This window comes from Eimeria acervulina, genomic scaffold (genome assembly GCF_000499425.1).
Source record: "Eimeria acervulina Houghton genomic scaffold, Eah_scaff510, whole genome shotgun sequence".
Classification (NCBI taxonomy): domain Eukaryota; phylum Apicomplexa; class Conoidasida; order Eucoccidiorida; family Eimeriidae; genus Eimeria; species Eimeria acervulina.
In genome coordinates this window covers 1-22736 of record NW_013549753.1, presented here as the reverse complement: position 1 = coordinate 22736, position 22736 = coordinate 1, and the positions used below count along the sequence as shown (strand labels likewise).

The following is a 22736-nucleotide window of genomic DNA, read 5'->3' as shown; positions in this document are numbered from 1 at the left end:
GGTCTGCTGCTGCTGCTGCTGCTGCTGCTAGCGCTGCTAGCGCTGTTGATGCTGTTGTGCTGCTAGTGCTTGTGCTGCTGCTCCTAGTGCCGCAGCTGCTGCTAGTGCTGCTGCTGTTTGTGTTACTGCTACTAGCGCTGCTAATGCTGCTGCTGTAGTGTTGCTGTTGCTGTTGATAGTGCTGCTGCAGATAGTGCTGCTGTTGTTAGTGCTGCTGCTGCTAGTGCTGCTGCTGTAGTGTTGCTGCTGCTGCTGCTAGTGCTGCTGCTGCTGCTGCTGCTGCTGCTGCAGGTAGGGTTATTGATAGAGGAAATGATATCGATTGAGGTTTGGAAGGAGAAGGTCCTCCCACTTTTAAACAAAGACAAAATGCAAGCGACATTCGCTGCCTATCTTCCTGTCAGCTGCTGCTGCTGCTGCTGCTGCTGCTGCTGCTGCTGCTGCTTCTATTGCTGTTGGTGTTGCTGCTGCTGCTGCTGCTGGAAATTTGCATGTAGCGGAGCGGCCTTATTACAATTCGAATTGCCTGCAGATGAAGTCGTTTAGGGTTTAGGGTTTAGGGTTTAGGGTTTTTGTTTGTTGTTTATTGTCTATGAATAACAGTTTAGGGTTTATTGTTTGTTGTTTGTTGTTTAGGGTTTAGGGTTTAGGGTTTAGGGTTTGCGTTTAGATATATCACGAGGGTTTGTTGGCGTCGGTGCTGGAAATTCTTTTCTTTCACTCTGCTGCTGCAGCAGCAGCAGATGAGCAGCTTCCTGACCTCGTTGAATACTGCAGCAGAAAGCTGCAGAGCATGCTGCTACGGTGTGCTGCTGCTGCTGCTGCTGCTGGCTGCTGCGGTGTTATGCCTCTGCTGTTGCTGTTGCTGTTAGCTTGGTTTCTGTGGGAGTCGTTGCTGCTTCTGCTGCAGCCGCAGCTGCTGCTGTTGTTCCGCTTGTTGTTGCTGCTGCTGAGAATATTCGTGGTGCTTTTGCTGCTGCTGCTACTGCTGTTGCTCCTTTTGTTGTTTTGTTGCTGGCAATGCAGCAGCAGCTGCAGCAGCAGAAGCAGCAGCTTAGTTGTTGCTTGCGCGTTGGCTTTGTTCAGGAGCTCTCGGAGTAATACCGCAGCAGCAGCAACGGAATCAGCTGCCGCAGGAGCTTCTGCTGCTGCTGCCGTTGCTGCTGCTGCTGCTGATGTGCTGCAGCAGCAGCAAGAGGAGGAAGCAGCATTTGCTGCTGAGATGTGCGCGCTGTCTCTGTTGCGTTTTATTTGTGAAGAGCGAAGACACCTGCAAATGACAATCACCACTTTGCTGCTAGACCAGTGCGGTAAGCCCTGCAGCAGCAGCAGCAGCAGCAGGTGCAGCAGGTGCAGCAGCAGCAGCAGCAGCAGCAGCAGGTGCACCAGCAGCAGTTGCAGGAGCAGCAGTAGTATCTGCACCAGCAGCTGCAGCAGCAGCAACAGCAGCAACAGTAGCATCTACAGCAGCAGTAACAGCAGTAGCAGCAGCGACAGCAGCAGCAGCAGCAGCAACAGCAGCTGCAACAGCAGCAGCAGGGTTATTGCTTGTGGGGTGCAGATGTGCTGCTTAATTTGGTACCGCTGTTGGAGGTGCAGCCGTGGAGGAGACGAAATGCAAAGGGAGATATGCAGGCCTACGAAAACCAACAGTCAGTGCTGCTGCTGCTGCTGCTGCTGCTGCTGTTGCTGCTGCTGTTGCTCGTCCTGGTTCTGCTGCTATTGCCGCTGCTGCGGCTTATGCTGTTGAGGCTGCTGATGCCTGCCGCTGCTGCTGCTGCTGCTGCACCACATACCACTGATTTCGCTGTTGCTGCTGCTGCTGCTGTTGGTGCTGCTGCTGCTGTAAGTGAGACTGAACGGCTGCAAGACTGGCAGCAGCAGCAGCAGCAACAACTCCAGCTGCAATGCCTAGCTCAGCATTTCATCTGCTGCTGCTGCTGCTGCTGCTGCTGGGTTTTAGATGGAGGGCCGTTGAGAGCGGAGATGTGCGAATAACGAAAGCAGAGGCGCAGGCAAGAAGCAAAGAACCAGCTGCTGCTGCTGCTGTTGCTGCTGCTGTGGTTGCTGCTGCTGGTCTTGTTGTTCCTGCTGCTTCTGTTGTTGCTGTTGTCGTTGCTGCTGTCGTCGCTGCTGTTATTGCTGCTGCTGCTGCTGCTGCCGCTAATCCTCGCGTCTGCACCTGCTGCTGCTGCAGTATCAGGAGACAGTTGCTGCTGTTACAGCACCTTCTGCTGCAGCAGAAGGTGCTGCTCTATGCGGCGCTTACGCAAGTCTTTATGCTGCTGCTTCTGCTGCTGCTGCTGCTGCTTTAGGTTTGGCTGACGATATACAGCCTCCTCATGGATCCAGACTGCAGGCAGAGGTGAGCTTCAACACTGCTCGCAGCAGCAGCAGCAGCAACCGTAGCAACGACGACAGCAGCAGCAGCAGCAGTGAGAGCAGCAGCAGCAGCAATGACGGCATCAGCAGCAGTGGAAGCAGCACCAGCAGCTGCCGCAACAGCAGCAGCAACAGCAGCAGCAGCAGCAGCAGATGTGCAGCGTGGTGGTTGGTCTCCGCTCAGGTATGAATTAACTTCCTTTAGAAAAAATAACATTTTAAGGGTGAGGCATTCTCGCTGCAGCTACCAGTACTGCTGCTGCTGCTGCTGCTGCTGATATTGCTGCTGCTGCTGCTGCTGCTGCTGTAGAGGCTGGTGATGCAGCAGCAGCTGCAGCTGCTGGCGTTTGATGTGCTCTTGCTGCTGCTTGCTGCTGTCTATAGACAACATCTCCCCTCTGCCTTCCAATGTGCTGCTGCAGCAACAGCAGCAACAACAGAAACAGCAGCAGCAACAACAGCAGCAGCAGCAGATTGTTTGGTGCGTGCAGCTGCGGAAGCATTTAAATGAATTAATGTACGATCAGCTGCCGCCTTTGAAGGATCTCCATCGCTACTTAGAGGTGAGTCTGCCTGTCCTTGCTGCAGCAGCTGCTGCTGCCTCTCGTCTCTGTTGCTGCTGCTGTCTCTGCTGCAGCAACTGCTGCTGTCTGTCCCTGTTTGCTGCTGCTGGCTGTCTCTGTTGCTGCTGCTGTCTGTCTCTGCTGCAGCAACTGCTGCTGTTTATCTCTTTTTTGCTGCTGCTGTCTGCACCTGTTTGCCGCAGCAACTGCTGGTCTCTGTGTCTCTTTGCTGCTGCTGCTGCTGCTGTTTCACTCAGTCTGCCTCTGTTACTGCTGCTGCTGCTGCTGTTGCTGCTGCTGCAGGAGTTATATATAGGGTGCAGCAGCGGCCTCGTTGCCCCTCCGAAGTCCGGTCTTCTCATCTCCGTCGTAAGCAGCAGCAACAGCAGCAGCATTTGCTGCAGCAGCAGCAGTACTTGCTGCAGCATCAGCATTCATGACAGCAGCAGCACGACCAGCCAATGAAAAAGCGACCACTCTTAAGCTGTTGCGTTTTTATGCTGAAGCCAGCATTGCTGCTGCTGTTGCTGCTGCTGCTGCAGCAACCGGAATTGCGGGCGACGCTGCTGGAGCAGCACAGCGGCGAATGGGAGGCATTAGCTGCTGCAGCGCGGCATCGCTTCTGCAGCAGCAGCAGCAGCAGCAGCAGCTGGGCAAAGGAGCAGCAGCAGGCGCTGCAAGGCGTAGCAGCAGCAATGACAGCAAAATTTGATCTCTTGGCTGCCACGTGCAGGCGATGCGGACACAAGGTGCTGCAGCACAGCTAGCTACAGCTAGCTACACTTAGATACAGCTAGCTACAATTAGCTACAGTTAGCTACAGCTAGCTACAGGTAGCTACAGCTAGCCAGTCAGAGAGTGTTAGGGCTACCCCAGAGAGGAGCAGCAGCTATGGCTTAGAAGCTGTAGCAAGCAGCAGACAGCAGCAGCAGCAGCAAGCTGCAGCGACACGCACCACGACCGACAGCCAGCCAACAACAGCACAGCTAGCCAGCCAGCAGCACGAGCAACAGCAGCAACAGCAGCAGCAGCAGCAGCAAGGATTTCTTCTCATATGCGGTGTATGTACACCTCAGGCGACAAAAAGATGCAGCAGATGCAAATGTGAGGCATACTGCTCTAGAGATTGTCAGGAAGCAGACTGGCGGGTGCACAGGCACTCATGCAAACCTGCTGCTGCTGCTGCTGCACCTGCTGCTGCTGCTGCACCTGCTGCTGCTGCTGCTGCTGCTGGAGTCGCAGCAAGCACAACCGAAGCTGCATAGCTAATAATACATTTTCAAGCTGGAGAGAGGAATAAACAAAACAAAATAACACAACCAGCAGCAAACAGACACAGCACGCCTTAGTAACAAGTAGCAGCAAAAAATGCTGCTGCTGCAGCGGCAGCAGCAGGGGCTGCGGCTGTTGCTGACTCGTCGCAGCAGGAAAGGCTGCCGTGCTGCTGCGGAGAAAAAACTGCTGCAACTTCCGCCATCCCTGGTGGAGTGCAGCAGCAGCAGCAGCTGCTGCAGCAGCAGCAGCTGCAGCAGCAGCAGCAGCAATGAGGCAGCTATCTGACCTGGCACATGTTTATGTGTCACGCCGAAGAGCTGTTGCTCCTGTTGCTCTTGCTGAGGGTGAGAGCAGCAAACTTCTTCTCTTAAACAATTTTGGCTGTTGCTGCTGTTGCTGCTGCTGCTGCTGCTGCTTCACACTGCATTCTGCTGAGCTGCCTGCTGCAGGCAGCTGCAGCAGCTTTGCTGCTGTAGACGGAGACAGCAACTCTGCCTTGGAATAAGAATTGCTGAGAGGTGAAGCAGCAAACTGCCATTTGCTGCTGCTCGTAGTAGCTGCTGCTGCTGCTGCTGCTACACCAAGGCTGCTGCTGCTGCTGCACCGGCGCAGCGTGGTAGATGGCGTTGGCAGGATACTTCCAACTGCAGCAGCAGCAGGTGCTGCTGCTGCAGCACCAGCACCAGCACCTGCTGCTGCTGCTGCTGCTGCTGCTGCTGTTGCTGCTGCGTAGTTAGGCACAGCAGAAGCCGCTGTCAGCCGCCGGACCTTAGAACGATCTGCAGCTACATAATTACTTTGCATACCGCCTGTCCTCATGGTGTTGCTGCTACTGCTGCTGCTGCTGCTGTTGTTGCTGCTGTTGCTGTTGCTGCTGCGTTGCTGCCACTGCAGCACTACAGGTGAATCAGCAGCATGATGTGCGGGGGCGTGGATGGTGCTTCTGCTGCTACGTGCTGGCAGTAGTTGTTGCTGCTGCAGTTTCTCTTGCTGCTGCTCTTGCTGCTGCTGCGCTGAGTCTGCTGAGCGTAGGCGCTGCAGGATCTGCTGCAGCAGCATCATTTGCTGCTCCCCTGAGGCAGCAACATCCCGCTTCCAACGCCGCTCATTGTCTGTTGTTGTTGTTGCTGTTGTTGTTGCTGCTGTTGCTGCCGCTGTTGCTGCTGCTGCTGCTGCTGTTGCTGCTGCAGCAGCAGTTGCTGCAGCGCCAGACGCAGCCTGAGACAGCGTCTGCCGCGTTGGCTGCAGAGGCAGCCAGAAAGGCTGAGGTCCTCGGGTGTCTGCTCCCTGCTGCTGCTGACTGCTGTTGTTGCTGCTGCTGCTGCTGCTGCTGCTGCTGCTTAGGTGTGCAGCTAGCTTGAGAAAAAATGAATCATTTTGCTTCTGAGGTTTAGAGGGAAGAGAGGCAGAGACAGAAGGAGACAGAAGCGGAGGCGTTGCTGCTGTCTTCAGGCTTACTGCATACTTCAACTCATCGGCCCCCCCTTGCTGCTGCTGCTGCTGCTGCTGTTGGTCTTGCTGCAGCAGCTGCTGCTGTTGTTGTTGCTGCAGCTGCTGCTGTTGTTGCTGTTGTTGCGGCTGCTGTTGCTGTTGTTGTAGTTGCTGCTCTTGTTGCTGCTGCTGGTCCTGGTCCTGCTGCTGCTGCTGCTTCTGGTGCTGTTGTTGTGGCTGCTGCGGGTGTTGCTGCTGTCCTTGCTGCTGCTGCAGTCCTTGCTGCTGCTGCAGTCCTTGCTGCTGCTGCAGTCCTTGCTGCTGTTGCAGTTGCTGCTGCTGTTGCCCTGGTTTCTGCCTCAGTGGTTGCTGTCTCTGCTGCAGCTGCTGCTGCATCACTTGTTGCTGTTGAGTCAGCAACAGCGGAGGCTGCTGCTGCTGCTGTTGCTGCTGCTGCCGTTGCTCTTTCTGTTGCAGTTGCTCCTTCTGCTGCACTTGCTGTTGCTGCTGCTGCTGTTGCTTGGCTGTGAGTGCAGCCCCAGGGTGCTGCTGCTGCTGCTGCTCTTCTTTCAAACCATCTGCTGCTAAGTTAAAGAGACCGAAGGCAAAGGAAGCGATTGCTTCTGTGCCTATTGATACCCCTCTAGCAGCAGCAGCAGCTGCTGCTGCTGCTGCTGTTGCTGCTGTTGCTGCAGCTGTTGCTGCTGCTGCATTCGCTGCTTTAACTGCCACTGGCGCTGTGCCTGGCGATTCAGCAGCAAACCAATCCACTGGAAGAGACCTTCGAGCGCTGCTGCTGGTGCTGCTGTTGCTGTTGCTGTTGCTGTTGCTGTTGCTGCTGCTGTTGCTGCTGATGCTGCTGCTGTTGTTGCTGCTCTTTATGCTGCTTCTCTTGCTGCTGTCTGTTAGATTCGTCGTTTTCCTTTGCTGCGGAGGAGGGGCCCCCGCTGCTGCAGCAGCAAGAGCAGGGGCCCCGCCCTCTAGCAGCAGCAGGCCTGCAGTAGCAGCAGCAGCAGCACCGTTAGCAACAGCAGCATGAGCAACAGCAGCAGCAGCGTCACTATGCACAGCAACAGCTACAGGGGCAGCAGAAAGATTATACAAGGGCGTTAAGAGCAGCAGCACGACAATCTGGAGCAGCAACAGAATCAGCAGCAGCAGCAACTAACCAGCAACGCCTTGCTGCGCCAGGGTCTTTAGTGTCTTTGTTGCTTGTGCAGCACCTTTATGCTGCTCCTTTGCTTCCTCTCTTCCCCTCTCTAGCACCACGTTGATTGTAAACCTGCAGCATTAGCAGCAGCAGCACGAATGTTCGATGCAGCAGCAGCACGAATGTTCGATGCAGCAGCAGCAATCGCAGCAGCAGGAATATTCAGTGAAGCAGCAGCAGCAAAAGGGTTCAGGAAGGCGTTAAAGGCGTGGCGAAACAGCAGCAGATGTTTTGCTTACGGCGCTCTGATGTCGTCGCCATCATATATCTCTGCTTGCTGCTGCTGCACATGTTGCCTGCTGCTGCTGCTGCTGCTGCTGCCGCTGCTGTTTCTACGAGCAGGAACTGGGGAGTGTGGCTGCTGCTGCTGCTGCTTCGTTGGTGTCAAGGGCTCTCTACCAGCTCCATCCTTCCGCGGCTGCTGCTGCTGCTGCTGTTGCTGCTGCTGCAGTTGCTGCTGCAGGTTGGTGCTGCTGCTGCCGCTGTCAGCAGCAGGAGAACCTCGGATGGGCCTCCTCCTCAATAGGCCTGTTTGATTTGCATGCGGCGGTTGCTTTGACAGCGCCTGCTGCTGCTGCTGCTGCTGCTGCTGCTGGAGAGGAAAGGAGAGGCCCTTTTGAACCGAGCACCCGAGGCGCTGCAGCAGCAAAAGTGCTGCTTCTTCTGCAATCAGCTTCTGCTGCTGTCCCCGCACATCAACAATGCGTACAAGACAGCCTTCCAAACGCCAGTGTCTGCTGCTGCTGCTGCTGCTGTTTTCTGCATGAACGTACAATGCAAGCCTACCCTGCAGACAGTCAAGGAACTGCTGCAGCACAAGGGCTTCTGCTTGCTGTCCCGTGCTGCTTCTTGCTGCTGCATGTTTGAGTTGCTGCTGCTGCTGCTGCTGCTGTTGCTGCATTTGTTCAACCGAATGGGGTATACTTCCTTGCCTTGTAAACCCGGCTATCTTCTGTTCAAGCTGAGAAGCAGTGATTGCTGCTTCTGTTGCTGCTGTTGCTGCTGTTGCTGCTGTTGCTGTTGCTGCTTTTGCTTTTGCTGCTTTTGCTGCTGTTGCTGCTGCTGCTGCTGCTGCTGCCAGACCTTCAAGGAGTTCAGATGGAGGGAGAGAGAGGCAGCTGCATGCAGCAATCTGCTGCTGCAGTTGCTGTAGCTGCTGCTCTGCCTGTCTCTGTTCCGTGTTGAGGTGAAGGGCAGCTCCGTGCTTCTGCTGCTTTTGCTGCTGCGGCTGCAGCTGCTGCTGTTGCTGCTGCAGGAATAGTAGCTGGCCTAACTCCCTGCAAGCCTTGAGCAGCTGCTGCAGCTGCAGCAGCACCGACGGAGGCGTTCGTGAGAGCAGCAGCAGCAAACCCCCCACATGACGAGCAAGGAAGCGGCGGCAGTTGGAGAGCCTGCTGCTGCTGCTCGTGCTGCTGCTGCTGCTCTTGCTGCTGCTGCTGCTCGTGCTGCTGCTTCCATCGTCCTGCGGTGCATACGGTTGCATCTCAGAAGCAGCAGCAACCGGCCCTGCAGCAGCACTGTGCATTCCGTCAGCTGGCGGTGAATCTGTTTGCTGCTGCTGCTGCTGCTGCTGCTGGAGGCATCGGTTGCAAGGCAGCAGCAAACAGTGGTCCAGTGGTTCTTGTGAGTTTAGCAGCCGCTGCGGCTCTGCAGCAAACCCGCGGCTGTGTGTGCAGATGTAAGATAAAATAAAATACAAATAACAAACCCCTGCGTCGCCTTCCTCTCCCTGCAACAGCAGCAACAGCAGCAGCAACAGCAGCAGAAGCAGCAGCAGCCGGTCTCTATATAACGGGTTGGCGCCAGCGCCTAAGCGGATGCACCTATGCAGCACCAGCAAGACCCGCAGAAACAGCAGCAGCAGCAGCCAACGCAGCATCCCCGGCAGCAGCAGCAACAGCAGCAGCAGCAGCAGCAACAGCAGCAACAGCAGCAGCAACAGCAGGAACAGCAGCAGCAGCAGCAGCTTTACTGCGAGACGAAGGAAAGATTCTAGAGAAAGGAGAGCAGCATGAGGAGACACAAATCGCCCAAGGGACAATGAATGAATTAAAGGCAGCTGCGCCCATGCACCATCTTCTGTTAATTCTTCAATAGCTGCAGATACACCCGGAGAAGCAAACTGCAGCAGCTCGCTGCAGCAGCAAACACACACAAAAAGAAATTGTAAATAGATAAGATGCAGCAGCACAACCAAAATATATCAAACAAATACATATACACGTGCAGATATACTGCAGATGCTACTTGCTGCTTCTCCTGCTGCTGCTGTTTGCTGCTGCTGCTGATGCTTGCTGCTGTTGCTGCTGCTGATGTTTGCCGCTTCTAATGCTGCGGCTGTTTGGTGCTGCTGCTGCTGCTGCTGCTGTTGCTTACCACCAGAGTTTACTGACAGCGCGAGAGGAGTTCAGGGCCTGCTGCGGTGGCAGCAGCAACCAGGGAGCCACCCGCTGCAGCAGCTTCCGCAGCAGCAGCACAAGCTGCAGCAGCGAAGGCGTTGGCAGCAAAAAAGTAAGAGCAGCAGCAACATCGTGGAGGCCCTGCCAGTAGCAGACGGAATGCATAACACACACACACCGCAACGCAGCAGCAGCAAGGTCGCGCCGCTTTGCTGCTGCTGCTCCTGCTCCTGCTGCTGCTCCCGCTGCTGCTGCTGTATTGGGGGAGGCCTGCGGCGTCATGCTGGCGGCTTCTGAGCTCTGTTGCTGCAGAAGGATCAACGAATACTCCTGCTGTTGCTCTTGCTGCTGCTGCTGCTGCAGTTGGGGCTCCAAGGCATCGGCTGCTGCTGCTGCATGCAGCCAGTGCTGCCTCAGCAAATCACCGTCGATGAGGTGTAGGTCCAGTAACTGCTGCAGCAGCAAACGCAGCAGCAACAACAGCAGCAGCAACAGCAGTAGCAGCAGCGCATGCATGCTTGCTTAGAGCTTCGCAGTATCTTAAGGCATCCTGGTGCTGCATGCAGTTGCTGCTGCACCAAGCCCTGCTGCAATATTTGCAGCTGTAGGAACAGATGCTGCTGCTGCAGCAACAGCAGTGAAAAAGTAAAGCTTCCAGGCAGCAGCAGCAGCAACATCAACCACAGCAGCAGCAACAACAGCAGCAACAATAACAGCAGCAGCAACAACATATGCAGCAACTAGTTTTCGTATGTCTCATACCTCTGCTGCATCTTCAGTCTCTTCTGGTACTTCTCTTGGGGCACCTTGTTGCTGCTGCTGCTGCTGCTGCTGTTGCTGTTGCTGCTGTTGCTGCTGCTGCTGCTGCACTAGAGCCACGGCCTTTTCTGCTGCTGCGACTTCAGCTTCGCTGGAGGGCAGCAGCTTCATCCATTTGTCTAAGGACAAGAAGTCTTCGTTTGAGGTGTATGTACAGCTCGGCAAACTTGCTGCAGCCTCAGCAGCAGCAGCAGAGCTATGTGCTTCATCATATGCTGCTGCACTAGCAGAAGAAGAAGCAGCACCAGCACATGTTGCTCGTGCTGCAGCTGCGGCAGTAGTGGCCATTGCTGTTGCTGCTGCTGCTGCTGGCCTTGCTGCTGCTGCTGTTGCTGCTGCTGCTGATGCTGCTGCTGGATCCAGCCCTGCAATGCTGTTTTTGCATGCTGCCGGTGTCGCTGTTGCTGCTGGCATTGCTTCTGCTGCTTCACTTGCTGTTGTTGCTGCTGCTGCTGTTGCTGATCGTGCTGCTGCTGCTGACGCTGCTGCTGCAGCTGGTTGGGGCTCGTAGAATTCGTTTACAGTACTGCTAGCAGCACCAGCAGGATATCTTGCTGCTGCTACCGTTGGTGAGGCTGCTGCTGCTGCTGCTGACTCTGTTGCTGCTGTTGTTGCTGCTATTGCTGCTGCTGCTACTGCTGCTGCTTTTGGGCTCGTAGTCGCTGTTGCTGCTGCTGCAGTTGGTGCTGTTGTTGCTGGTGCTGTTGTTGCTGCTGCTGTTGCTGCTGCTGTTGCTGCTGCCTGTGCACCCCCTTTATGTGCCGCCCCCTCTCTAACCAAACGAAATATCTTCTCGGATTCCTCTCCACAACTGAAAGCCTTTTGCTGCTGCTGTGGGGTTGCTGCGCCGTTGCTGCTGATGCTGCTGCTGTTGTTGCTGATGTTGCTGTTGATGTTATTGCTGCTGTCGGTAGTGGTGTTGCTGCTGTCGCTTCTGTTCCTGCTGTCGCTTCTCTTCCTGCTGCTGCTGCTCAGGTTGTCGTAATTGCTGTTGCTGCTGTTGCCGCTGCTGCTGATGCTGCTGCTGCTGCTGCTTGTGTGGTTCCCATGCCACTTAAAGTTGCTGTCTTCATCCGAATTTGCATTTGTTTGGAGTTCTTCAACTCGGGGGATGCTGCTACTGTTGCTGCTGCTGCTGTTGCTGCTGCTGCTGTTGCTGCTGCTGCTGTTGTCATTGCCGCTGCTGCTGGGGTTGGCTGCCCGTTCAGGCTCACTGTCGCTGCTGCTGCTGCTGGCCCAAGTGCATTCAGTGCTGCTATCCTTTACGCAGAGGCTTGGGCTGCTGCTGTTGCTGCTGCTGCTACTGCTCTTGTTGCAGCTGCTGTCGCTGTTGTTGTTGCTGTTGCTGTTGCTGTTGCTGCTGTTGCTGCTGCTGCTGCCCTCAGCCGCTTCACGAAGGCGCGTCAAGGAGACAGCCGGTAGCATTTGCTGCATTTGCTGCTGTTCTGCTGCTGCTGCTGCTTCGATTGCTTCCAGCTGCAGCTGCTGCAGCTGCTGCAGTAGCTGCTGCTGCTGCTGCTGCTTGGGCGACCTTGGGCCGACGCAAGCAGCAGATATTCTGCTGTTCCTTGCCGCAGCAAAGTCACGCATCCTGGCAGCAGCAGCAGCGTCAACTGCTGCAGCAGCTGCTGCTGCTGCAACAGCCTCAACTGCTGCTACTTCCTCTAACAATGCCTCATGCGACGAAGCAACGTGAATCCGTTGCTGCGGCGACTGCTGCTGCAGCTGCAGCTGCAGCTGCTTCTGCTGCTGCTGCTGCTGTTGCTGTTGCAGCTGCTGCTGACGCTGTTGAAGCAGCAGCAGCAGCTGCTGCTGCTGCTGCTCCACTGCAGCAGCAGGAGCAGGAAGTGCCGCGTTTGCTAGGGTGGGTTTGCAATCGATCTGGGGCACCCCAGTTGCTGCTGTTGCTGCTGCTGCCGCTGCTGTTGCTGCTGTTGCTGTTGCTGGTGCTGCTGCTGTTGTTGCTGCTAGCGTTGCCGCTGCTGCTGGTGAATTCGCTGCTGCCGCAGAGCATCTGTTGCTGTTGGGTGTGGTTGCCTCAAAGGTAGGAGAAAAGGTTCCCTGTTTGCTGCTGCCGCTAAGCAGGCTCTGCTGCTGTTGCTGCTGCTGCCACAAGTTTTGCTGCAGCACTGGAGGAGGCTGCAGCAACTGCGGAAGTTCAGGCAGACGCCTGGAGTTGGTGCTGCTTCCTCTGCCCCGGCTGCTGCCGCAGGTACCGATGTCGCTGCTGCTGTCCCTGCTGCTGCTGTCGTTGCTGTTGCTGCTGTTGCTGCTGCTGCTGTTGTTTGGAGTGAACTTCCGAAGGCCAGTAGAAGCGCGGCGAACGAAGGGGGGGGCCTGGCGGTAGTGCGAGAGTTGCTGCAGCAGCTTTTGTTGCTGCTGCTGTTGCTGTTGTTGCTGCTGCTGCTCGTTTCCAGGGGAATGAGACGGTTGCTGCTGCTGCTGTTGCAGCAACATTGGGGAGAGCTGCAGCCGCAGAGACCCCCTTTGCTGCAGAGGAGACGAGGGCAAGCTTCTGCTACTGATGTTGCTGTTGCTGCTGCTGCTGCTGCTACTGCTGTTATGAAAAAACGCAGATGCTCCACCCGCGTTATTGCTGCTGCTGTCTGTGCTGCTGCTGCTGTTGCTGTTGCTGCTGCTGCATCCAGAAGTAACACCGACGGGCACTGCAGCGCCGCCCTTAGTCTCTCTTAGCTCTAAAAGGGTGGATTCATTCTGCTGCTGCTGCTGCTGCTGTTGTTGCAGTTGCTGCTGCTGCAGCCGCTGCTGCTTCGCCCAAAGAGAGGTACAGGCCTGCAACTGCAGCTGCTGCTGCTGCTGCAGCGCCGATGCCTTTTGCTGCTGCAGCACAGAAGCCTCCAGGATCCCGGTGTTTCGCAGCATTCCCTGCCACTGCTGCTGCTGTTGTTGTTGCTCTTGCTGCTGCTGCTGCTGCTGCTGCTGCTGCTGCTGCTGGCCCGCCTGGAGCCCCTGGGGAGCGACCTGCTGCTGCAAGTTGGAAAACCCATGGTGCTGTTCAAAGCGTTGCTGCTGCTGCTGCTGCTGCTGCTGCTGCTCCTTCCGGATTGGGTGGGAGAGTGTGTGAGGCTGCATGGAGAGGGTTTGTTGCTGCTGGTGTTGCGGTTGCTGCTGCTGCTGCTGCTGCCCCTGCAGCAGCAGCTGCTGTCGCATTGAGTCCTCAATTTGGGGCATCATAGGGACCAAATGAATACGTGGAAGCTTGCTAGAGAAGCAGCGGCAGCAGCAGCTGTTGCTGTTGCTGCTGCTGCTTCTGCTGCTGCTGCTGCTGCTGCTGCCGACGGCACTCCTGCTGCTTGGTGCTGGTGTTGTTGTCGCGCCGCAGTGATCTCCAAGCCCCCAGAAGCAGCCTCAGAATGTTAGCGCTGCTTTGCACCCTTGCGGTTGCCCGGAAGGAGTAGCCGCAACAGCTGCAGGAGCAGCAGCAGCAATGCTACAGCTGCAGCAGCAGCAGCTGTTGCTGCTGCTGACGCCTTCGTTGGTTCAGCGGCGGAATGCAGTAGAGGACAAAGCACAGAAGAAGAGAAGGAGAGATTTTGCTGCTGTTGGCGTGGGGTGTACACACACCTCAACAACCTGGGGAGTAGAGGAGTCGGCTGCGGTTCCCGCTGCTGCTGCTGCTGCTGCTGCTGCTGCTGCTTGCTGCTGCGCCCCCCTGCTTCCAGCCTTATATGCCATTAAAATGAGACAAAATGAATAAAATTTTAACTAATTGTTGCAGAAACATAAAAAGAAAGGGGCGTTTGAGTTAAGAGAACAGCCAAAGCTCTGCAGCTGTGCTGCTGCTGACGACAATATGCTGCGCTGTGTCTCCTGCTGCCTTTCTGCGCTCTATTGTTTGGATTTTAAAACAATTTAAATAAATTTAATTAAATTAATCCTTTAAATATTAATTCTACGGAGCAGCAGCTAAAGAAAAAGCCCCCATCGGCCCTATACGCAGCCGCCGCCGCTGCTGCTGCTGCTGCTGCTGCTGCTGCTGTTGCTGCTGGTCTGTCCATCGTATTGCTTGGAGTTGGAAGGGTTTGCTCCTCAGAATTAATGTTTGATTTGAATATTTTTAATGATATTTTAAAACCAAATATGCAATTGCAGGTGTACGTACAGCAGACAGACGCTCGCTCCCTCCATTTATTCTTTTGTTGCTGTGGGGCGCCGATTGATATTTTTCTGCTTTTTTTTCTGCTTGAAAATAAAAACCAATAAAACTGCTGCATGCACAAAACGTAAACATTAATAAATATACCCCTATAATGCTAGGGATGCTTTGAGCGGTGGACTCATCTGGGGCTCAAGCGGTTATATAATTTAAACCCCAAACCCTAAACCCTAAACCCTAATCCCTAATCCCCCAGCAAGTATTCTGCGTTCTCTGATGCTGCTAACAAATCCTAAACCCTAAACGCTGAATCCTAAACCCTAGTTCATTTCAAAACCCCTATCTTTCCTGTAGAAGCCTTTACAGAGCTGTTCCGTTACTGCTGCAGCAAGCTGCAGCAGTAACACCATCACGCGAGAGATATCCCGCTAGCTAGCTGCGGCTAGCTCGCTGTGGCTAGCTATCTGTGGCTAGCTAGCTGTGGCTAGCTAGCTGTGGCTAGCTAGTCAGCGCTAGCTAGCTGCAGCTAAAGAAAGTCGTGCAGGTGGCGCGAGAGTGAAAGGAAATCAGCAGGAGATAAAAAAATTTGAAAAGAATTTTTTTGATGAACTCTGCTTTTTTTGCTGCTTTTTCAGGCTCTCAGCATCCTTATTATTTATATTTATCTAACATATATATATATATATATATATATATACATATATATATATATATATATAAAGACGGTAGCAAAGGGCTCAACAGGTTTGGCTGTTAGTAAGAAGGCATGCAGGCAACGAAGGAAGAAATTTGCAGACATTGAAATGAAGATAAAAAGAGACAGAGACAGAGACAGAAAAAGGAGTTTAAACATAAACTGCGCTTGTCGAGTTAACTGCTGCTGCTGCTGTTTATCTGTTGCTGCTTTTCATTTGCTGCTGCTCTGGTGCTGTTGCTCTTCATTTGTTGCTGTTGTGCTGCTGCTGCACTTCATTCGCTGCAGCTGCGCTGCTGCTGCTGCTGCTGCGCTTCATTTGTTGCTGCTGCTGCTGGTGCACCCTTGACCAATTCAAGAAAAAGCCCCCAAAGGGGCCCGGCCCCACCCCCTTCCTCTCCTTCCCTCTCTTTAAACGGAAATTGCTTCTAACAGAGACTATCTCTAACAGAGGCTGTTGCTAACAAAGACTGTCTCTAGCAGAGACTGTCTCTAGCAGAGACTGTCTCTAAGAAGGGCTGCCTTTAGGAGAGAGTGTCTCTATTAGAAGCAGTTAGTTGGTAAGAGAGTTTGTATCTAATAGAGATTGTCCCTAATAGAATCTGTCTCCAATAGAAAATGTCTCTAATAGAAAATGTCTCTGATGGAGTATGCCTCTAATAGAGACTGTTCCTAATAATTACTGTGTCTAAGAGTGGCTGTCGTTTAGCAGATGCTGTCTTTAAGAGAGATTGTTTGCAGCAGAAGATGTCTCTAACAGAGACTGTCTAATTGAGTCTGTCTCCAGTCAAGACCGTCTGTCCCCGGTTTATAGAAAGGAGTTATAAAACTGCATTGAATTGAAGGTAAGGGGAGAATTGCTGCGGCGGGGCATTGATCACTGAACAAAAGAAACAGCAAAATAAAGAAGAAGTCTTATTCATAAAGAAGTCAGCCGATAAGCCTGCGGATACCAAGCAAGAGTAAATATTATATGAAGACAGCAAACAGCGAGGATCCACTACAGACACCAAATCATGAGAAAAAACAAACCCAAATAGACAGAAGAAAACCACAATATAGACAATTATAATAAAACAAGTAAAAGAATACGGAGCAAGAACAGAACATAACGATAATAAAAGCTTAAAAGAAGCGGAAACAGGTCCTACTGGGATTTGAACCCAGGTCGGCGGATTCAGAGTCCGCAGTGCTAACCACTACACCATAGAACCGTCAGCCACCGCTTTACACCACTTCGTTAATATTTTCTCGTTTTAATTAATTCAAGAAATTGAACAAAAAGAATTTGCATGCATTTTATTTCATAGAAATAAAAGACAGCGAAAAAAGCTAAGAAAAAACCCTGAGATTTTGAATATTTCAGAGGCGATGCAGTGTCTATATCGCAAGTTGTTTTTTTCTGGTTTTTGGATGTAAGAAGAAATTACAGGAAAAACAAAGCAAGCATAAACTGCAATATAAAAACAAAACCATTTATTTTAATTTAAAGGAATAATTCTATTAAAATAATCAACTTAAAGATGTGCGAAAAAAAAGGAAGCGCCCAATCGACGGTTCTATGGTGTAGTGGTTAGCACTGCGGACTCTGAATCCGCCGACCTGGGTTCAAATCCCAGTAGGACCTGTTTCTATTTCATTATTTTGAATAAATGTATCAATTTATTTAATTTTCCTGCATTTTTAATTGCATATTATAATTAGGGGGAGTGACTTTTGTTTCAGAATTCAGTCAAAGGTTTCTTCGTCGGCATACAACAAAGCTAAACTTCATACAAGCACAATTGAAATCGCAGAGGCGAGATAATAACACTTTCTGTCTTCCTTGATTCATGCAAAAGAAAAGAAAAGAGTCGCAAAAGAGTAAAAAGGATGAAAGAGGATTCAAATGATTTTCTTTTTGTTGCAGTGTCTGTGGAGATACAGCTTCATAATCACCCCATAATTCTATTAAAATAATCAACTTAAAGATGTGCGAAAAAAAAGGAAGCGCCCAATCGACGGTTCTATGGTGTAGTGGTTAGCACTGCGGACTCTGAATCCGCCGACCTGGGTTCAAATCCCAGTAGGACCTGTTTCTATTTCATTATTTTGAATAAATGTATCAATTTATTTAATTTTCCTGCATTTTTAATTGCATATTATAATTAGGGGGAGTGACTTTTGTTTCAGAATTCAGTCAAAGGTTTCTTCGTCGGCATACAACAAAGCTAAACTTCATACAAGCACAATTGAAATCGCAGAGGCGAGATAATAACACTTTCTGTCTTCCTTGATTCATGCAAAAGAAAAGAAAAGAGTCGCAAAAGAGTAAAAAGGATGAAAGAGGATTCAAATGATTTTCTTTTTGTTGCAGTGTCTGTGGAGATACAGCTTCATAATCACCCCGTCCAGAGCACACTCCTCCCTGCCGCTACCCCTGTTGGCTACTTCATGCAATTTTTCTTCTTTTAAAATATTAGATTAAAAGTAAACAAACATAAAAATCTAATATAGAATTCATGATAAATATAGGGACAGCTTACTGGTGCTGCAGTACAGCTGAGTGACCATACCTGCACGGTGGTTCTCGCGAATTGCGAGTATGTTTCAGTGAATAAAATCAGCGTTATTAACAGAGAATAAATTCTAAACACTTAATTAATTTGTTTAATTAAAATGAATTGCTAGTTATTGTTTATAGCTCCCGATTAACACAATACACCGCGTGGGGTTGTTGGTGCGCCTCCCAGCCGTGGGCGCGACTGTTTAGCGGCTTCAACACTCTGAAAGTTTCGTCTCCATCCTTTAGCAAAGTTTGAGTTTTTTCGTTTTATTTCCCTCGAATTTATTTATTTTTAAGTTTATTACGCACCCCAAGCAGCTGCACTTGTGCATATTCGGGGTCCAGTGGTCACCGCCGCATCCGCTCCCTGACAGACCAGTGGACCACTGATGGTTGTTGCCTTTTACTTTTATTTCGTTTAAGTTTAAATGCAGTAGAAAAAGCATCTCGAATGACTTATTTCTCCTTCTAACTTCTCCTGACACCTCACGAGGCTCTCTCTTGTCAGCCGGAGACCGCCCGTCCTTGCATGCAGGAAAAGAAATATATTTAATTAATCTTTCTAAATCCTTCAGATATCTCCTCAATCGATCTGCCTTTCTCCTTCCGAGATGTCAACCCCAAACCCCTCTACCACGAAGAGGCCCTGGGGCACCAAACTCTACGCAACACTAACACAAGACAGGCCCCACCCATATTCGCAACACAACCAGCAGCAGCCGCAGCAGCAGCAACAGCAGCATCAGCAGCAGCAGCAGCAAGACAGTAGAGGAGGGGCACGAGGGCGATCTCCCAGTTTGCGCCGCGTTGGCGAACTTTTCAGGAAATTCATCGGGCCGGCCAGCGCTCATCAAAAGGCGGAAGGAGAAAATCCCTATTCTTATCAAGAAGGTGACCAAGGAGCAGCAGCAGCAGCAGCTGCTGCTGCTGCTGCAGCAGCAGTAGCAGCGGGGGAGGCACCACGGCCAGCAGCAGAACGCCCGAGAAATCGTTCTCATTCTGTTGAGCAGTTCTTGAGGCGCCTGCTGCCAACAACATCAGCAGCAAAACCACGAAGGTCTGGCACAACACAGTGCGCTGCTGCTGCAGCTGCTGCAGCTGTCGCTGCAGCGGCTGCTGCGGCTGCTGCTGTAGGTTGTGATAGCGGCCAGAAGTACGAGGATTGCCAAGCGACAGAGCAGCAGCAACAAGCAGAGCAGCAGCAGCAGAAGCAGCAGCAGAAGCAGCGGCAGCAACAGTACAGCGCTGCCCGAGGTCGGACGCAACAGCGCGCTGGGCCCAGTGGAATGCCGCACCGCAGCAGCTACAGCAAAAGCAGCACTCAGGACACTACAGCAGCAGCCACAGCAGCGAGAGCAGCGGCAGCAGCAACAGCAGCAGCAGCAGCAGTTGCTGCAGCAGCGAGGTCGCGTGAAGGCCGCGGTCAGGAGTTCTTTAGCGAAGAGGAGGGCGCAGCAGCAGCAGTGGCTGCCGCTGCTGCTGCTGCCGCAGCAGCAGCAGCAGCACGGACACAGGATGAACGCATGCGGCATGGCAATAGGAAGCGTGAGGACTCCCCCTTGCTGCAGAGCAGCAAGTGCAGGAAAGAGCAAAGCAGCAGCGGCAGCAGCAGCAGCAAACAGCGTTCCACTTGCCCTCCTCCATATCCTTCATTTGCTGCTGAAGAGCACTGCAGCAGCGAGAGCAGCAGCAGCAGCAACAACAACGACAACGACAGCTGGCCAGGCACGGAGGACTTCAGTTCCTCACGGGGGTACGTGGGAGCTGGCGGCACAGCGGGCAGCAGCCGCAGCAGCAACAGCAGCAGCAGCAGCAGAAGCAGCAGCAGCACTCCGAAGGCAGGCAAAAGCACTAGCCAAGCTGCAGAAGAAGTAATGCTGCTCGAAAGAAGAACAACCCAGATCACCACCATAACCACCATCACTGCACAGCCTGACGTGGGCACCAGCACATTCATCCGCAGCAGCGAAGAATGCACAGTAGACGAGCTGCAGAGACACTGGAGCTTCAGCAACGGCATCAGCAAAACCAGAAGCAGCAGCAACACGAGCAGCAGCAGCGCAAACGAAGCTGCCACACGCACGGAGGATGCCGGTGTACAGACACCCGCATATGTAGAGGAGGACGACTCCATCGAAACGGAACATCTCCAGCAGCAGCAACGACAGCAGCAGCAAGAAGAGCAGCAGCAGAAGCAGCAAGAAACGGAGCAGCAGCAGCAGCAGCAGCAGCAGCAGCAGCGTAGCGCGCAGTCTATGCCTTGCGGCACCCCAAGCCCCAGCGCCAGCACTGCTACCTCTGTCTATTCCCCTTTTTCAATCAGTGAAGCTCCCGTAGACGGCCCAACAGAGCAGCAACAGCAGCAGCAGCAGCAACACAAGCAGCAGCAAGAGGAGCTGGAGCAACTGCAGCGAAACGAAATGCAGCAGCGAATGGATTCAGGAGACTGCTGCTCTTTCAAGGGGGCGCAGGCAGACCTTCCTGAGCCACCTCAGCAGCAGCAGCAGCAAAAGCAACAGCAAGAGCAGCAACAAACTCCCCCGGAGTCGCTGCCTGTCTCTGCGTCCGTCTGTGAACAGCAGCAGCAGCAGCAGCAGCAGCAAGTGCTGCTGCTGCACGGCGAGGTTCCGCTGCAGGTGGCTTCGAATGCCACAGACAGCTACGTTGCTTCTGCTACTTTTCCTTGGGCCTATCCCGTACAGCAGCAGCAGCAGCAGCAACAACACGGGGCAGGCACTTCAGTGCCTCTCAACTGCGGCGAATACTACGTGCTGCAGCAGCAGCAGCCACCACAGCAGCAGCCACCGCAGCAGCAGCAGCAGCCACCGCAGCAGCAGCAAACTTGCCAACTTCCAAGTTGCCTTCAAGGGGAGAGTCAGCAGCAGCTAGGGCCCCAACAGCTGCTTATGTCTACGGAAGCGCTGCAGCAGCAGCTGCAGCAGCAGCAGCTCCTGCTGAAGTACCAGCAGGAGCTTCTTGAGGCGCAGCAGCAGCAGCTGTGGCGTCAGCAGCAGCAGCAGCAGCAGCTGCTGATGCAGCAGCCGCAACTTAGAGCCCCCCGCGTGCGTCCTTTTTCTTACAATACTGCAGCAGTAGCCCCAGGTATATTTGCTGGGCCTCCTGATCCGCTGCTGGTAACGATTCGCCCTGGGGTGTCTCGCCGCCCTGCTGCTGCTGCTGCTGCTGCAGCTGCCGCTGCTGTTGATGCTGTTGCTGGCGCTGCTCTTGCAGGAGCGGCTGATGCTTGCAATGATGCAGCGGCGCCAGTGGCTGAGAGTATCCTTGGCAGCTCCGCTGTTGCTGAAGCGCAGCAACAGCAACAAAACATGCAGCAGCAAGAGCAGCAGCAGCAAGAGCAGCAACAGCAAGAGCAGCAAGAGCAGCAGCAGCAAGACCAGCAGCAGCAGCAGCAGGAACAGCAGCAGCAGCAAAAGCCGCTGCCCTGTGTTGCTGTCCGTAGGGGAGGTTCGCGCACCCCCAAGCGCGTCAGCTGGGCCGAGAGCGAAGCAACGGCAGCAGAACCAGCAGCCGCAACAGCAGCAGCAGGAAGCGAAGATGCAAGCGACGTTCCTCCTGGTGTTTCTTCTCTCCCTTTTGCTTTCTCCAAGCAACAAGAAGACGAAGTCTGGCTGTCGCCTTCAACCGGCAGCACTGCAGGCACGCCTCCGGCTGTAGAGGAGGAGGGCCTCTCAACCACCTCTCAGCTGCCTCTGTACTCAACAATTAATGATGAAGCACTAGTGTACCTTCACTAAACGCAGCAAGACCTGCTGCTGCTGCTGCTGCTGTTGGAAGGCCTGGTGCTGCAGCAACAGCAGCAGCTGCTCTAGTGGGTGTGAGGCAGTCGCCTTCTGCATCTCTCGTTAGTCTGTCTGTCTGCCTTACATTACAAGGGAAAGAATCGGAGTAACAGAAAAAGAACAGCAAAAAGCGATGCAGCAGCTGCATCAACTGCAGCAGCTGCAGCAGAGATGCATGTCTGTCGATGGCATGTGTCTTGCAGTGTATTTCTGTGTGTGCCTGGCTGCTAGCGAAGACATTTAGACAGTTCTATGCATGCATGAGGGTTCTTTAAAATACACTTTTATAATAAAGAATATTAACAGTAGAGAAGAAGTACGGATTCAAATAAAACGCATGTGGTGGGGATAGAAGAAGAAGGGGAGAGAAGGGCGTTGTGTTATTATGCTATGTCTTTTTATGACGCTCTCTTTCTCTACCTTTCTTCTATTAAACTGCTGCTTCGCTGCACAGCAGCGCAGCAGGAAGCCTCTCCCCAGGCTTTAACGCATGTTGAAAAGCTACCTGCACGGCGCTCAGCCGCTGGGCGCCGTGGGGTTGGTTGTGGGGTGCCTTTAGACTTTTTTGATTCAAGTTTGGCATTTAAAGCGAACAAAGAAATGCATTCTAGTTGAAATAGAAGAAAAAGAAGACAAAATACGGTGGATGTCAGCGAGGCAGCAAGAAGTCAGAAGCCGTATGATGTTTAGGGGAGTTATTTGATGTACAGAAACAAATAAATTGGAGTTTTAATTTATTTAGTTTAATTATACAGGCCAATTAAACTAACACTGTCGTTACCTGGTTTATAATGAACGCGCCACCAGGTGCTGCATGCATGCATGCGGTCTTCGTCTACGGGAACGACCAACTTGAGTTTAAATTGCAAATATCTCTTTATTTGTTTTGACGTTGATATATTTCAAAAGGAAATGTGATTTCTAATTCAAGAAATGGGACAGAGCGCAGCGGCAGTACGCTGCTAGCGGTGTTCTCTTTCTTTTTTTTTGTTTCCTTCTTCTCCCTTGCACAACACCAACGCAACTAATTTACGTAGGCCGAAAGATACACTGAAAAGCGGTTGACTTTCCAGCTTATTTTGTTGTGTATATACAGCAGAAAAACTTCTGGAGATGCGTCTTCTGCTGGGGAAGCTGCACGATGGAGCAGTACGAGTGTTCGGTGTGCTGTACGAATTGCTGCTATTGCGCTGATAAGAAGTTGTTTTCTTCTGACGTCTGCCCTCATCGACTTTGTGAAAATTGTCTTCAACAACAATTTGGAGGAGGAACAACAGGCGTAATATCAACAAATGCCAAGGGCGCATGTCCGGTGTGTCAGCGGAGCCTCACTCGAGGGAATTATGTCTTAATTGAGCCGGATATTGACCTCTTTTCTTTCGAAAAACAAATCAGAAAACGCGTTAATAATGCGTAAGTCCATTTAAAACCCTTTTGCTCTTCCCTCACTTATGCTCCGCCTTCCCTAGCTTTCCGTTTCGCAAAGTGAATGCTGAACAGT

At 52.7% G+C, this 22736-nt stretch overlaps 3 protein-coding genes across 3 annotated transcripts; 2 read left to right on the top strand and 1 right to left on the bottom strand.

The window, feature by feature from the left end:
• Positions 1–312: 312 nt before the first annotated feature.
• Positions 313–3712, top strand: EAH_00041020 (zinc finger MYND domain-containing protein, putative; the record flags this gene model as incomplete). Its single annotated transcript, XM_013395185.1, has 6 exons — positions 313–327; positions 671–804; positions 1087–1550; positions 2316–2566; positions 2805–2945; positions 3488–3712. 6 exons carry the CDS (start codon positions 313–315, stop codon positions 3710–3712), a joined length of 1230 nt encoding a protein of 409 aa, XP_013250639.1.
• Positions 3713–4517: 805 nt separating this feature from the next.
• On the bottom strand, positions 4518–13274 carry EAH_00041010 (hypothetical protein, conserved; the record flags this gene model as incomplete). The annotated part of the gene is made up of 6 exons (XM_013395184.1): positions 4518–6646; positions 6821–6933; positions 7101–8508; positions 8935–8996; positions 9238–9713; positions 10023–13274. The coding sequence occupies 6 exons, from the start codon at positions 13272–13274 to the stop codon at positions 4518–4520; spliced, it is 7440 nt and encodes a 2479-aa protein (XP_013250638.1).
• Positions 13275–18046: 4772 nt separating this feature from the next.
• Positions 18047–21190, top strand: EAH_00041000 (hypothetical protein, conserved; the record flags this gene model as incomplete). Its single annotated transcript, XM_013395183.1, has 1 exon — positions 18047–21190. One exon carries the CDS (start codon positions 18047–18049, stop codon positions 21188–21190), a length of 3144 nt encoding a protein of 1047 aa, XP_013250637.1.
• Positions 21191–22736: the final 1546 nt, after the last annotated feature.